General features: G+C 40.5%; 1 protein-coding gene across 2 annotated transcripts in view; it reads right to left on the bottom strand.

Moving 5' to 3' along the window:
- The window catches only part of FKBP5 (FKBP prolyl isomerase 5), a 114,673-nt gene that overhangs the window by 41,553 nt on the left and 57,260 nt on the right, over positions 1–15,860 (bottom strand). For both annotated transcript variants that reach the window (XM_023212625.2, XM_023212626.2), the window contains exons 4-5: positions 7,581–7,723; positions 6,549–6,663 (exon numbers count right to left, since the gene is read on the bottom strand). In XM_023212625.2, the coding sequence (XP_023068393.1) occupies positions 6,549–6,663; positions 7,581–7,723 (258 nt within the window). The remainder of the gene's footprint in view (positions 1–6,548; positions 6,664–7,580; positions 7,724–15,860) is intronic.

Here is a 15,860-nt window from a genome sequence, read left to right as displayed (position 1 = left end):
CACGTATCTATAACAACATATTGTAATGGGTGATCAGTGTCTATTGTTCTTGTTCACTCTACAGCTGACTTTAGTTCCAGGCTTTATTTTATTTATTTATTTGAGACGGAGTTTCACTCTGTCACCCAGGCTGGAGTGCAGTGGTGCGATCTCTGCTCACTGCAACGTCCGCATCCCAGGATCAAGTGATTCTCCTGCCTCAGTCTCCCAAATAGCTGGGATTACAGGTGCCCACCACCACTCCAAGCTAATTTTTTGTATTTTTAGTAGAGATGGGGTTTCGCCATGTTGGTCAGACTGGTATTGAATTCCTGACCTCAGGTGATCTGCCCGCTTTGGCCTCCCAAACTGCTGGGATTACAGGCATGAGCCACCGCACCCGGCCTAGTTCCAGGTTTTATATCTGGTTTCACATCTAAGTGTATCTGGTGATGCTATAAAGAAAAGGCAAACCAGTAAAGACTGAGAAGATTTCAAAAAGAACAAGGTGATCTTGGTTTTGAACAGGGACCACCTTTAGGGTAATCTTTGTTCTCCTCCCCTAGATAGCTAACTTGTTTAAAGGAGGAAAAACCAGGACATTTTAACCTTGATAAATGAAAGTATGACACAATAAATTTCTATAAAATAGATTTGTTCCAGAAAACCAAGGAGGTCTTTTGAGTGAAAAAGTAAAATCAACCATTTACTCTAAAATTTCCCAGGAAAGTACATTCTATCAAGATGAAAGACAAAAGATTAGTCATTGCCCTTTCTTTTGTTCTTTCTTTTTTTCTTTTTTTTTTAAACGGAGACAGAGCCTTGTTCTGTTGCCCAGGCTGGAGTACAAGTGGCATGATCACAACTCTGCAGCCTTCAACTCCTGGGCTCAAGAGATCCTCCTGCCTCAGCCTTCTGGGTAGCTGGGACTAGAGGCATGTGCTATCACACGTGGCTAAATGTTAAATTTTTTGTAGAGACAAGGTCTCTATGTTGCTCAGGATGGTCTCAAATTCTTGAGGTCAAGCCATCCTCCTGCCTCAGCCTCCCAAATTACTGGGATTACAGGTGTGAGCCACCATACCTGGCTCCCTTTGTTGATAGAAACAGAAAAAATAAAATGACATAAAACATAATAAAATACAGGAAGAAAAACCAGGATCTAATGATGTAACTAATGAGACTGGAATAGGGTGGAAATAATGGGGAAATGGGAACAGGTTAATAGGGATGAGGGGGGAAATGACACTTTTGAGTATATTGTTTTTTGTATAGTTTAAAATCATGGTAATGTTTCACATATCCAAAATAAAACAAATAATGAAAATTAACCAGAGCATGGCAGGAACCCAAAATGGAATATAAACAGTAACAAATGAATAATTTGTTACAACTGAATAACACAATCACATTGAAGGGGGTGGGGAAGAAAGAAGTTACCTCAGTTGGAAAGCAAGTGTTTTGAATATACTATAAGGCCAATGACAAAAGGTACTATACACAAATATTTTCTAAAGTCAGTTTGTCACAGGGGTCTAGGTTAGCAATTCTAAAACCACCTTACATATAAACTAGGATGGAGCCATGAGTATGCTGTGGAGAATGAGAGCACTTTCTCACTTCTGGAGAATGGAGTTTCAAATGAGCAAAGGGCAAGTAAACTTGCGGTGCTGGATTGGAACTGGAACTGCAACTGCCAGTGAGTATTCATGGTTTTTCACATATATATACAGGCTGGCCAGGTGCGGTGGCTCATTCCTGTAATCCCAGCACTTTAGGAGGCCGAGGCAGGCAGACCACGAGGTCAGGAGTTCGAGACCAGCCTGGCCAACATGGTGAAACCCCATCTCTACTGAAAATACAAAAAATATCTGGGCGTGGTGGAGGGCACCTGTAATCCCAGCTACTCCGGAGACTGAGACAGGAGAATCACTTGAACCTGGGAGGTGGAAGTTGCAGTGAGCTGAGATTGTACCACTGCACTCCAGCCTGGGTGACAGAGTAAGACTCTGTCTCCAAAAAAAACGAAACAAAACAACAACAACCACTATACACACACACACAGGCTGATATAGAAATACATACAGATGTATATGTATGTATGTTGAGGTTCATATGTTCTCCGTCTGCTAAGAGGGTCTAGGAATGATGACATCTCATAGCAGGAGCAAACCTAGCACTCAGATCTTAGTTTCTAAATGCCTTTCTCCAATAAAAGGAATCAGGGCTCTTTGGAGAAATGGTCAGTTCCAGGTGTGGGGCAGGAAAATTTTAAGATGAGCCATGAGTGTCTTGTGGTACCAGAAAGTAAGGAAGTGCTTTAAAAAAATGGGGATAATATTGAAAGGACACAAAAACAAACTCAAAGGAGTTTCCAATGGTCAAATCTGGGACAATCTGAACAACAAAATAAATAAGAATAGTAATGAATAATAACTTACAGGGTAAGTATACACAGGTCCATAATGATATAAATCAACTGAATAAATATATGGTAGGATTCAAATTAATGTAGTGAGAATAACAGCAATAGAGAATTTACCATTAGTCAAAAGGCACAGTAATAACTGTTGCATTCAAAAATCAACAAATGTCAAAATGAGTATGTAAAGTTGTGATATAAAACAAGATAGTACTTCCCTCCTAATGCTTTTTAATTACAAAAGGAAAATAGTAACTTTGCAGTAGTGAAACATGGTTTCCCACCTTAACCCAGTGTTCTAAGGTAACATCACCAGTTATGAGACATCAGTATCATGTACCTCTTGATAATGATGAAAGGCACAACATCACTTCAGTGGTATTTTCAAAAAATGCACAACCTCAATCTAATTAAAAACATCCCAGAAACCCAAATTGAGGGATATTCTACAAAATGGTCAGTTGTATTCAAAATAGTAGAGTAGGCTGGGTGTGGTGGCTCACGCCTGTAATCCCAGCACTTCGGGAGGCTGAGGCAGGTAGATCACCCGAGGTCAAGAGTTCGAGACCGGCCTGAACAACATGGTAAAACCATGTCTCTAAAAAAAATTAAAAATCAGGCACGGTGGTGTGCACCTATAGTTCCAGCTACTTGGGAGGCTGAGACAGGAGAATTACTTGAACCTAGGAGGTGGAGGTTGCAGTGAGCTGAGATTGCGTCACTGCACTCTAGCCTGGGTGACAGAGCAATACTCCATCTCAAAAAAAAAGGAAATACAATGCTGGATCTTGAGTTTGATCTTAGACCAGAAAACGACAGTAGTGTAGTAACTGGTGAAATTCAAATAAGATCTGGAAAACAGTTACTGGTACTACATCAATGTTAACTTCCTGATTTTGATAAATGTACTGTGATTAGGTAAGATGTTAACATTTAGAGGAAGCTGTGTGAAGCATATAAGGGAACACTCTATACCAGTTTTGCAACTTTTCTGTAATTCTAAAATTACTTCAAAACAAAAAGTTAAAAAAAATTGACTCCCATCACAAGGATTACCAAAAGCAAGATTTGATTAATTTAGTCTGCTCTAAAGTTGTCTCCACAGCAGTAATGTTGTGGTATTGTCTATAATTGGGAAAAGTTTTTTCTCTTAGTTGACAAACCCTCCAGTTTAAAAATATAAATTACTGAATCTAGGGAGTTCCTGTATCCATAGGAGTAAACCTCTACCTTTGTATATACATTTGAAATTTTTCATAATAAAAATTTAAAATACGCATTATAGACAAGCTTAAGTGCTTATTAAAAAAGTGAAGATGATTTTCTATCATTCCTACAACTTTTGTAAATGTTTAGAATTCTATGATGGAGTTTTAGGGCTAGTAGGACCTTAAAAATTAAGAGGTTCCACCTTGCCTCACTGCATAGGAAGGATGCTAACGCCCAGAGGTGAGGTCTAGTTGGAGCCAGCCTGAGACCAGGGCTGAGGCTGGAACCCTATCTCCCAACTCCTAGTCTGAAGCTATTTCCCTGATATTCTACATTTAAAGCTCTTCATGTATTCTAAAACTTATCCCAAATGACAATTTGGGATAAGTAATATTTATAACTGCTTCCCAAAACAACAGAATTTTAACTGATTTTCCAGACTCGTAGAAGTGAAATATGGGCCGAAAATAGTATATACTTTAAATATAAGAAACTCAGCTATTCTTGTTTTCTGTTTAAATGAACTCTATTTTACTTTTTTTTCTTTTTTTTAAGAGTCAAGGTCTCACTATGGTGCCTAGGCTAGAGTGCACTGGCTATTCACTGGTGTAATCATAGCATGCTATAGCTTCAAACTCCTGGCCTCTAGTGATCCTCCCATCTCAGCCTCCCAAGTAGATGGGACAACAGGTGTACACCATTACACCTGGCTTTTGAAATCTTTATTTTAAACAGAACTTTTATAATAATAGTTCATGTTCCCATCCTTGTTGAATGATTTGATTTTTGTTCTTAATGGAAGTATTTCTCTGTTTTCTCACAACTCTCTTTTGAAGGATTTCAGCTCACTAATGACACTTCTCAAGCACTTATCTATGCAGAAAGCCTTTATTGAACACCAAATGTGTGTCAGGCACTGCAGGTAATGCTGAAAACAAAAGCCATGAAGAAAGATTCTGGTCCTCAAGCACTCACAGTATACTGGGATAAATGGGCAAATACTGATTACAATGTAAAGTGACAAGTAGTATACACAGTGGTATATATAATTTGCTCTGGGAGGGAAGAAGAGTTAGCTATCTCAGTCCTCAGAGATGCCCCTTCTCCCACTTAGCAAATGAAGAAATGGAAAAGCTTCAGGTTACTCAATAAACACCAAAGCAGGACTTGAACCTAGGTCTACTGACAGGGAATAGAATGAACATTATTATCGAATATTGATCTAAATGATGAACTATTTTTTTATCTTGATGACAGCTGATGAGATGGATTTGAGTCCTAAAGAGGATTATAATCTACTGCTCTGTTTAGTAACTCTGTAACCCTGGGCAATTTATTTAACATCTCTGAATTAACTTTTTTTTTTTTTGAGACGGAGTCTCGCTCTGTCGCCCAGGCTGGAGTGCAGTGGCCGGATCTCAGCTCACTGCAAGCTCCGCCTCCCGGGTTCACGCCATTCTCTTGCCTCAGCCTCCCGGCTAGCTGGGACTCCAGGCGTCCACCACCTCGCCCGGCTAGTTTTTTGTATTTTAGTAGAGACGGGGTTTCACCGTGTTAGCCAGGATGGTCTCGATCTTCTGACCTTGTGATCTGCCCGTCTCGGCCTCCCAAAGTGCTGGGATTACAGGCTTGAGCCACCGCGCCCAGCCTGAATTAACTTTTCTTATCTGGGGACAGGCAATTTTACCTCTTAAGGCTGTGAGAAATAAACGAACAAATATATCGGGCAACTAATATAGTTGTTGGCACACCAAAGAGTTCACAGATTGAGAATTTCTTGTGGATGGAATTACTTTGTATTCATTTTTGAGTTGGTAGAGGCCGGTAGCATGCCTGGCACTTAGATGTTAAATTAATATTTACTAAATAAAATTATTAAATAAATGTTGAACCTGAAACTATTCTTTTTTTTTTTTTTTTTTGAGAGAGTCTCGCTGTCTCCCAGGCTGGAGTGCAGTGGTGCCATATCGGCTCATGGCAAGCTCGGCCTCCCAGGTTCACGCCATTCTCCTGCCTCAGCCTCCCAGGTAGCTGGGACTACAGGTGCCCTCCACCATGCCTGGCTAATTTTTTGTATTTTTAGTAGAGACGGGGTTTCACCGTGTTAGGCAGGCTGGTCTCGATCTCCTGACCTCGTGATCCGCCCACCTCGGCCTCCCAAAGTGCTGGGATTAGAGGCGTGAGACACCGCACCCGGACTTTTTTTTTTTTTTTCCCCCCACAGAATCTTGCTGTTGTCCAGGCAGGAGCGCAATGGCACAATCACGGCTCTCTGCTGTAGCGTTTATCTCCAGAGCTCAAGTGATTCTTCCACCTCAGCCTCCTAAGTAGCTGGGACTACAGGGACGTGTCACCACACTTGACTAATTCTCTTGATGCTTTTTAGTAGAGATGGGGCCTCACTATGTTGCCCTTGCTGGTGTCGCATTCCTAAGCTCAAGAGATCCTCCCACCTCAGCCTCCCAAAGTGCTGGAATTACAGGCGTGAGCCACTCACTGTGCCTGGCTGAGACTATCTTTGAGATATATTCAATACTTTTTTTTTTTTTTCTGAGGCAGAGTCTCGCTCTGTCACCCAGGCTGGAGTGCAGCAGCACCATCTTGGCTCACTGCAACCCCCAACTCCCGGGTTCAAGTGTTTCTCGTGCCTCAGCCTCCCAAGGAGCTGGGATTACAGGCGTGCACCACCACGCCCTGCTAGTTTTTTTGTATTTTTAATAGAGATGGGGTTTCGCCATGCTAGCCAGGCTGGTCTCAAACTCCTGAGCTCAGGCAATCCACCCGCCTCAACCTCCCAAAGTGCTGGGATTACAGGCGTGAGTCACCACACCCAGCCAATATGTTCATTTCCATAAACTTTTTTTTTTTTAAGTCTCCATTTCGTCCACATAAATGGTCCAACTTTTAAGGACTAGTTCCCTCTTACTTTAATACTTACTTTCTACTGTTGCTCCTTCGTTTGGATTTGAATATCCCTCTCCTTTCCGTTTGGTTCTCCGGATAATGCCTCCATCTTCAAATAAGTCCTCTCCTTTGAAATCAAGGAGCTCAATCTAGAAAGAAAAAAGGAATTCAGCTGAGAAAAGACCAAACAAAGCCAATTTAACATATGTGAAGGCAAGGGCAACCAATTATTTCATTTTACAAAATAAAGCTGTTTTAAAATGTATACATTCATTTATGCATCTTAATTATTGGAAAAGTAGCAAAAAAAAAAGAAAAAAAAACCCACTATACTTTTCCATACTTGGAAAGAATTTCACATAATGATAATGTCTAGGACTATATCCTAAGGGACTGCAGTGCAAAGATAGGAAATACTAGGAACACTACCCTGTGGGCAAAAAGCCAGAGCTACAGGATGCTGGTGTAGAACATTTTGTTTGAGGCCACAACTTTCCCACTCTGGATTTATGGAGTTCCCTTCTCAAAATGTAAGAATAAATTTCATGAATGTGGCCTACGACTGATTAAAGGTGTATTTTACCTAGCTGGGGTGGTTCTTAAAAATCAAGTTTTGCCAAATATATGTAATTTCAACACAGGTTGAATAATGTTTTATAACCATCAAACACTTCTAGAGAAGTGAGATCTGTGACATAAACCTTTATAATATGAAAATACCCTGCAACTTGACATAGGCATATTTCAACATTTATTGCCAACATTTCCATCCTGCATTCTGGTCAATTTTGAGTATGTCACACTCACACCATGGACCAGAATCTTTATTTCTAAGTGTAGTGTCTTTTGTGTATTTGGATATGACCTTTTTGTGCTGGAAACATGTTTCTCAAAAAGCACTGGCATGTGCACCCTTGGGTTTGTGGGAAACAATTCAAGAAGCCATGCTCCAAAATAAGTAAGTTGGATCTGATTCTCTATAGCTCCTTTTCCCACTGCCTGTTGCTTCAAAGCCATTCCTATTGTAGAGCAGATGCTGACAAGGCAACATCACACACATACTTGCCTCAAAAAAGAGAGTTGCATTCGAGGGAATTTTAGGGAGACTGCCAGCCGAGCCATATGCATATTCTGGTTTGCAGAGTAAATGGCATATCTCTCCTTTCTTCATGGTAGCCACCCCAATGTCCCATGCCTTTATAACTTGGCCTAAGAGAAAGGAAAAGGTAGTTGAAAGCTATAAGCCCTATTTAAAAATATTTAACTTTCATAAAACAAAAGTTCAAATTTCCAGTTTTTCATACTACATACTCAGAAAGTATGGGCTACAAGATGACAGAGTGCTACATACAAATAAATTATTTTTTTTTCAAGGCTATCATAAAAGATTCCCTGTTGATCAGTCCAGCACTTTGGGAGGCTGAGGTGGGAGGATCGCTTGAGTCCAGGAGTTTGAGACCAGCCTGGGCAACACAGCAAGACCTCATCTCTTAAAAACAAAAACAAAACAAAACAAAAAACCCAAAGAACACAGCTGGGTATAGTGGTACACACCTGTAGTCCCAGCTACTCCGGAGGCTGTGGTGGGAAGACTGCTTGAGCCCGGGGCCCAGGAGGTTGAGGCTTCAGTGAGTCAAGATTATGCCACTGCACTCTAGCCTGGGTGAGAGTGAGACCTGTCTCAAAAAGGATTCCCTGCTGAAAGGGATGAAAGTAGTATAAATTCTTGGCCGGGCGCGGTGGCTCAAGCCTGTAATCCCAGCACTTTGGGAGGCCGAGGCAGGCGGATCACGAGGTCAGGAGATCGAGACCATCCTGGCTAACATGGTGAAACCCCATCTCTACTAAAAAAATACAAAAAACTAGCCGGGCGAGGTGGTGGGCGCCTGTGGTCCCAGCTACTCGGGAGGCTGAGGCAGGCGAATGGCGTAAACCCGGGAGGCGGAGCTTGCAGTGAGCTGAGATCCGGCCACTGCACTCCAGCCTGGGCGACAGAGCGAGACTCCGTCTCAAAAAAAAAAAAAAAAAAAAAAGTAGTATAAATTCCTAAACTACTCAAAAATTAAGTCTTTGAAAACTGGTGGTAACATTATCCATGAAATATGGCTGTGTTGCAATTGTTGCTTAATTTATCATTTCAACTATAATAAGCACACATTTTCTAGGCAAAGATAGAACAAAAACAGTATTGAAAAATAGAGTTTGTCCTAAGGAAGCTTATAATTTAGTTGGGTAGACAAAAAAAACCCAACAAAACAAGAAGTAACCAGAACAGTATAAATTGCATAAAAGGGTCTATGAAACACATTTCTTCACAAAATTTAGAATCAGAAAAAGGTTTCTTTAAACAAAAACATATGTGTCTTTTTGTCAAACCACAACTACAGAACTTAAAATGTTTTATTTTTTGCCTACTTCCAGGAAACTAAGTTAAATTTACTGCTCAATTGTAGGACTATATTAGGCTATATAATTGTAATCTCAATGTTTACAGTTCCTATGATGTGCATCATTATCTTACTGTAAGCACTATCAAGTCCTTTGGGAAACAATAGAAAATTCAGGCAATTTAAAAGGCTAATTACATTTTGGTGGGGCATGGTGGCTCACGCCTGTAATCCTGGCACTTTAGGAGGCCAAGGCGGGTAGATCACTTGAGGCCAGGAGTTCAAGACCAGCCTGGCCAACATGGTGAAACCCCGTCTCTACTAAAAATACAAAAATTAGCCAGGCATGGTGGTGTGTGCCTGTAATCCTAACTACTTGGGAGGCTGAGGGAGGAGAATCACTTGAACCTGGAAGGCGGAGGTTGCAGTGAGTAGAGATCATGCCACTGCACTCCAGCCTGGGCAACACAGCAAGACTCTGACTCAAAAAAAAAAAAAAGGCTAAATTACAAATGAGGTACTTTGTTAATCAAAAACATTAAGTATCTGGGGGTTGGGCACGTTGGCTCACGCCTGTAATCCCAGCACTTTGGGAGGCCAAGGTGGGCAGATCTCTTGAGCTCAAGAGTTTGAGACCAGCCCAGGCAACATGGTGAAACCCCATCTCCACAAAAAAAAAATATTGAAAAAATGAGCCAGGCGTGGTGGTGCTTGCCAGCTACTCAGGAGGCTGAAGAGGGAGGATTGCTTGAGCCCAGGAGGTCGAGGTTTCAGTGAGCTGAGATCATACCACTGCACTCCAGCCTGGGCAGCAGAGTGGAGACCCTGTCCTGTCTCAAAACACAAAAACAAAAATGTAAGTATTCAAAGTGGGATCAGATAAGAGATGAACCCCAGAGGAAGTGAATTTGAAGTGAGCTGGTGGTAGGATATTAGGACAAGGGAAATCCTACATAACAGTATGTAAGCAGGGATGGATAAACCATTTGGCATTCACGATTTTAGCTTAATCTTCATTAAATATTACAACTTTTCCAAATGTCAGCTACATTTATTTCAGTTAAAAATATATGTTAAGTGGCCAGGAACAGTGGCTCATACCTGTAATCTCAGCATTTTGGGAGGCCAAGTGGGAGCATCCACTTGAGCCCAAGAGTTTTAAGACGGGCCAGGGCAACACAGTGAAACTCCATCTCTACAAAAATTTAAAAAATTAGTGCAGCATGGTGGCACGTGCTTGTAGTTCCAGATACTTTGAAGGTTAAGACAGGAGAATAGCTAGAGCCCAGGAGTAAGAGGCTACAGTGAGCAATGATTGTGTCACTGCACTCCAGCCTAGGTGACAGAGCAAGACCCTGTCTCTTAAAAAAAAAAAAAAAAGTTATTCAAGTAATACATGCGTATTATTAAAACACCCATGAAAGAGATGGAAAGTGAAAGCGGAAAGGCCATCCATTTGTTCCTTATAAGTCCCTGTTTTGTTTCTTTGGTATCCTACTGTGTGCTGTACCTTTTTTAAAAAAATTTAAAACACAAATGACAGTGAACTAGACATTCAGTTCTGAACTATTTTTTCATTTAATATATATCTTCATCCTCTTTCTCCAACAGTAGAAAGGAGGATGTATATTTTAGAGGTCAAAAATGCAGCATACTCTAACCTCAGACTACCTAGATTTGAATACCCAGTTTGCCTTTTACTATCTGTGTAAACTTGTGCAAGTTACTTAATCTCTGTGCTGCAGTCTCCTCACCTGCAAAATGTAGATAATAACAGTACTTGCCATATATTTTCAGTTGTTTTAAGAATTATTAGACAAAACACATCAAATGCATGGCATGGTGCCTGGCACATAATATGTATTTGATAAAGGAAAAATATTATCGGGTGTATAATACAACAATCTCCTATTGATGCATATATTACCAACAGTAATCTAATGAGACTACTTGTCCATTTATGTTTGCCTACTTTGCATAAATATATTTGGAGGGTAAATTCCTGGAAGTGCAAAGGTTATATGCATTTTAAATTTGATAGTTATTGCCCAACTGTCTTTATAAAATGGCTACTTTTTTTTTTTTTTTTTAAGAGACAGGGTCTTGCTCTGTCACACAGACTGGAGTGTAGTGGTGTGAGTATCGCTTACTGCATCCTCATCCTCCCAGGCTCAAGCAGTCCTCCCACCTTAGCCCCCCAAGTAGCTGGGACCTCAGACATGTGCTACCACATTGGGTTCATTTTCTTCTTCTTCTTCTTTTTTTTTTTTTTTTGTAGACAGAGTCTCACCATGTTGCCCAGGCTGGTCTTGAACTCCTGGGCTCAAGAGAACCTCCTGCCTCAGCTTCCCTAGTAGCTAGGACTACAGGTGAATACCACCATGATTTTAAATTTTTCTGTAGATATGGAGTCTTGCTACATTGCCCAGGTTGGTCTTGAACTCCTAGCCTCAAGTGATACTCCTGCTTCAGCTTTCCAAAGTGCTGGGATTACAGGTGTGAGCCATTGCATCAGCCCAGTTTTTTTCATTTTTAAGAGACAGGGTCTTGCTATGTTGCTCAGGCTGGATTCGACCTCCTGGCTCAAGGGATCCTCCCACCTCAGCATCTGAGTGGCTGAGACTACAGGCACTTGGCTTCAACAGATTCTTAACAAGAATTTGAGAAAGAAAAAGTAGCCTCCCCAACATCTGGAAACTGCTTGAACACTTACAGCTAGACCTCAGTGTTGTTTGAAGCTGGCCTAGGGATCACAGGGAGGCCATATTATTCTCCTGTGGGACATAAACAATCTCGCAAAATATCAACATGAGACAAGGTCACTCTGAGACTGTGTCCAAGTGAGACAAAACAAAAATACTTCAAAATTTTGTCTGGCTGGGCGTGATGGCTCACACCTGTAATCCCAGCACTTTGGGAGGCTGAGGCGAGTGGATCACCTGAGGTCAGGAGTTCGAGACCAGCCTGGCCAACATGGTGAAACCCTGTCTCTACTAAAAATGTAAAAATTAGCAGGGCGTGGTGGCACATGCCTGTAATCCCAGCTACTTGGGAGGCTGAGGCAGGAGAATTGCTTGAACCTGGGAGGTGGAGGTTGCAGTGAGCTGAGATCACGCCACTGCACTCCATTCCCATTTCAAAAAAGAAAAATATATATGTATTTTTTTTTTGACTAAACCCAGAGGAGAAAAACAAGGTCACTGTGCATTTTACAAAATACCAAACATCCCCCTCTCCTGGCTAATATGAGTGACTGCTGCTTCTCTACCAGTTCTAGCTTTGGTCTCACTCTAGTTGGCCCATTTCCTAATAAGATTTATTAAGATACCCAAACATAAATCACCCCACATCCTAACAGCATCCGAGAAAGCTCTGCTTTCTTAAAACTCCCCCAAATCACCTAATACAAGCCCAAGTCCTATAAAATATTCCTTCTAACACTCTTACTGAGATATTCCACAGTTCGCATGGTGTGTATCCTCCCTCGCAAGTAATGAACCAACGTGTTCAACTATATGTGCATTCCTAGTGGTCTGCGGCTGCAGGGCACTGACAAGGCCCACTCAACTGATGGAAGCAGTGTGTGGGACCACACCGCAGGAAACCAGTTGTATCACTCAGTATATTTGCAAACAGAATGGAGAGCATCAATTAGTCTGGAGTAGGTTAAGCAAGCTTCTACACCACATCTCCTTAAATTCCTAGAGGTAAAATTACTGCACCAAAAGCATAAATATTTTCCTTTTTTTGAGATACGGTCTCACTTTGTTGTCCAGGCTGGAGTGCAGTGGCACAATCTTTGCTCATTGCAACCTCTGCCTCCTGGGTTCAAGCAATTCTCGTGCCTCAGCCTCCCAAGTAGCTGGGATTACAGGCACGTGCCACTACGCTTAGGTAATTTTTGTATTTTTAGTAGAGACGGGGTTTCACCATGTTGGTCAGGCTGGTCTCAAACTCCTGACCTTAAGTGGTCTGCCCACCTTGGCCTCCTAAAGTGCTGGGATTACAGGTGTGAGCCACCATGCCCAACCCCCAAAGCATAAACATTTTAAAGATTCTCCATCTTTAGGATCTCAGTCATAGGTAAAATACACCAAGAACAGGCCGGGCGCGGTGGCTCATACCTGTAATCCCAGCACTTCGGGAGTCCAAGGCAGGCAGATCACAAGGTCAGGGGATCAAGACCATTCTGGCTAACAGTGAAACCCCGTCTCTACTAAAAATATAAAAAATTAGCCGGGCGTGGTAGCAGGGGCTTGTAGTCCCAGCTACTCGGGAGGCTGAGGCAGGAGAATGGCGTGAACCCGGGAGGCAGAGCTTGCAGTGAGCCGAGATTGTGCCATTGCACTCTAGCCTGGGCAACAGAGCAAGACTCCGTCTCAAAAAAAAAAGAAAAAGAAAAAAAGAAAAAAAACACCAAGAATATATAACGTCAATTTATTCTTACACTTGATCTAGACTTCAATTTTACTAGCTTGTACACAATTTATCAATTTCAGGAGTCTTAGTCCATTTGTAATAAAATATAAAATGAGAATATATATATATATATATATACACACAAATGTGTAATATAGCTATTACTAAATTTAAATGCTTTTTATATGTATGTAACTATAGGCAGGTGAAAAAGTTTAAAAGTATATAAAGCCTAGTATAAAAACAATTTATTATACTTTTTCTTCCTTCTGTAATGTAATACTTCTGGCTTAAAAAATTATATAACATATTTTAAGATATAACATTTTAATCACTTAACACTCTCATTTATAATAAAGACTATAGTGACCACTTCAGAACATTCTGATTACATAATGTTTCCTCCTTGAGTTAAAAAAAAACGCTTAATTATGGGGGGGAAAAAAAAGAATTTACCACCTTAGCTATTTTTTAAAGTGCACAGTTGACCATTTTTAAGTATATTCACATTGTTACGCAACCAATCTCCAGAACTCTTTCGTCTTGCAAAAATAAAATTTTATACCCATTAAACATTTCCTCCTTCCCGAACCTTTGGCAACTTCTATTCTTTCTGTTTTTATGAATTTGACTACTCTAGATAGATAACTCATATAAGTGGAATCAGACAGTATTTGTCTGTCACTGGATTACTTCACTTAGTATAACGTCCTCAAGGTTCATCCATGTTGTAGCATCTGCCACATTTTTTTCTTTAAAACTTAAATATTCCACTGTACGTTTTTATCACATTTTGTTTATTCATCTATGATGGACACTTGAGTTGCTTCCACCTTTTGGTTGCTGTTAACAATGCTGCTACAAACATGAGTGTACAAATATCTCTTCAAGACTCTGCTTTCAATTCTGTTGGTTATATGCCTACAAGTAGAATTGCTAGATCAACATGGTAACCCTATTTTCAATTGTCTGAGGAACTTCCATACTGTTTTCCACAGCAGTTGCACTATTTTACATTCCCACCAACAATGCGTGAGGGTTCCAATTTCTCTACATCCTCATCAACACTTGTTGTTTTCTGTTTTTTTAATAGTACCCATTCTAACCGGTATGAGGGTGATATTTCACTGTGGTTTTGACTTGAATTTCCCTAATGATTAGTGATGTTGAACATCTTTGCATATGCTTGTTGTCCATTTTTATATCTTCTTTGAAGAAATTTCAAGTCCTCTGCCCAGTTTTTAAAAATTTTTTAGACATAGGGTATCACTATGTTGCCCAGACTGGTCTTGAAAGCCTGGCCTCTAAGTAATCCTCCCACCTAGGTCTCCCAAAATGCTGGGATTACAGGTATGGCCACTGCAACTGGTCCTTTACATATTTTTTAATTGGGCTATTTTGTTGTTTTTGTTGAGTTATAGGAGTTGTTTGTGTATTCTGGGTATTAACCCCTTATCAGACATAAGATTTGCAAATATTTTTCTCCCATTCCATAGGCTGCCTTTCATTCTGTTACTGTTTGATGCACAAAAGTTTTAAATTTTGATGTATTCCAATTTAATTTATGATGTCCAGTAATTTATGTTTAATTGTTTTACTTTTGTTGCCTGTACTTTTGATGTCATGCCAAGAAACCACTGCAAAATCCAGTGTCATGAAGCCTTTCCTCCATATTCTTCATTTATTTATTTATTTTTTTGAGATGTTTCATTCTTGCTGCCTAGGCTGGAGTGCAATGGTGTGATCTTGGCTCACTGCAACCTCTGCTTCCCGGGTTCAAGCAATTCTCCTGCCTCGGTCTCCCAAGTAGCTGGGACAACAGGCATGCGCCACCATGCCCAGCTAATTTTTTTTTTTTTTTTAGTAGAGACGGGTTTCACCATGTTGGTCAGGGCTGGTCTTGAACTTGAACTCCTAAACCTCAGGTGATCCACCTGCCTTGGCCTCCCAAAGTGCTGGCATTACAGGTGTGAGCCACTGTGCCCGGCCTTCCTCCATATTCTTATGGGAGTTTTATAGGTTTAGATCTTACATTTGGGTCTTTGATCCATTTTGAGTTAATTTTTGCAGATGGTGTAAGATAAGGACCCAATTTCATTCTTTTACATCTGGATATCTAGCTTTTCCAACACCATTTGTTGAAAAGACTGTCCTTTCTCCCAGTGAATGGTCTTGGCACCCTTGTTGAAAAATCACTACCTTTTAAATGTACATTTACATTTGAATATGAGCATACTGAACACACTATAGGATGAAAGCTACACCATATCATACAGAAAAAAATTACTTTTTCATATGGGAGTAGTAAAGGAGAACAAGAAAGGTAAATATTTTAACTGTAAAAGATTTCCTTTCAAAATATAAAAGTTGACAAACACTTAAGGTTAATCACTTACTAAGCTTCAGGTAATTAAAAGTGCATCTTATTCATTCCTGCTTCACCTTCCTTGAGGGATTCCTAGGACTTAGTACCAATTTCTGATGTCTATTTTAACTACTTGCATATTCTACTAATTAGTACCAATTTCTGATGTCTATTT

Source organism: Piliocolobus tephrosceles, chromosome 5, assembly GCF_002776525.5.
Source record: "Piliocolobus tephrosceles isolate RC106 chromosome 5, ASM277652v3, whole genome shotgun sequence".
Classification (NCBI taxonomy): Eukaryota; Metazoa; Chordata; class Mammalia; order Primates; family Cercopithecidae; genus Piliocolobus; species Piliocolobus tephrosceles.
This window is presented reverse-complemented; position numbering and strand designations above follow the sequence as displayed.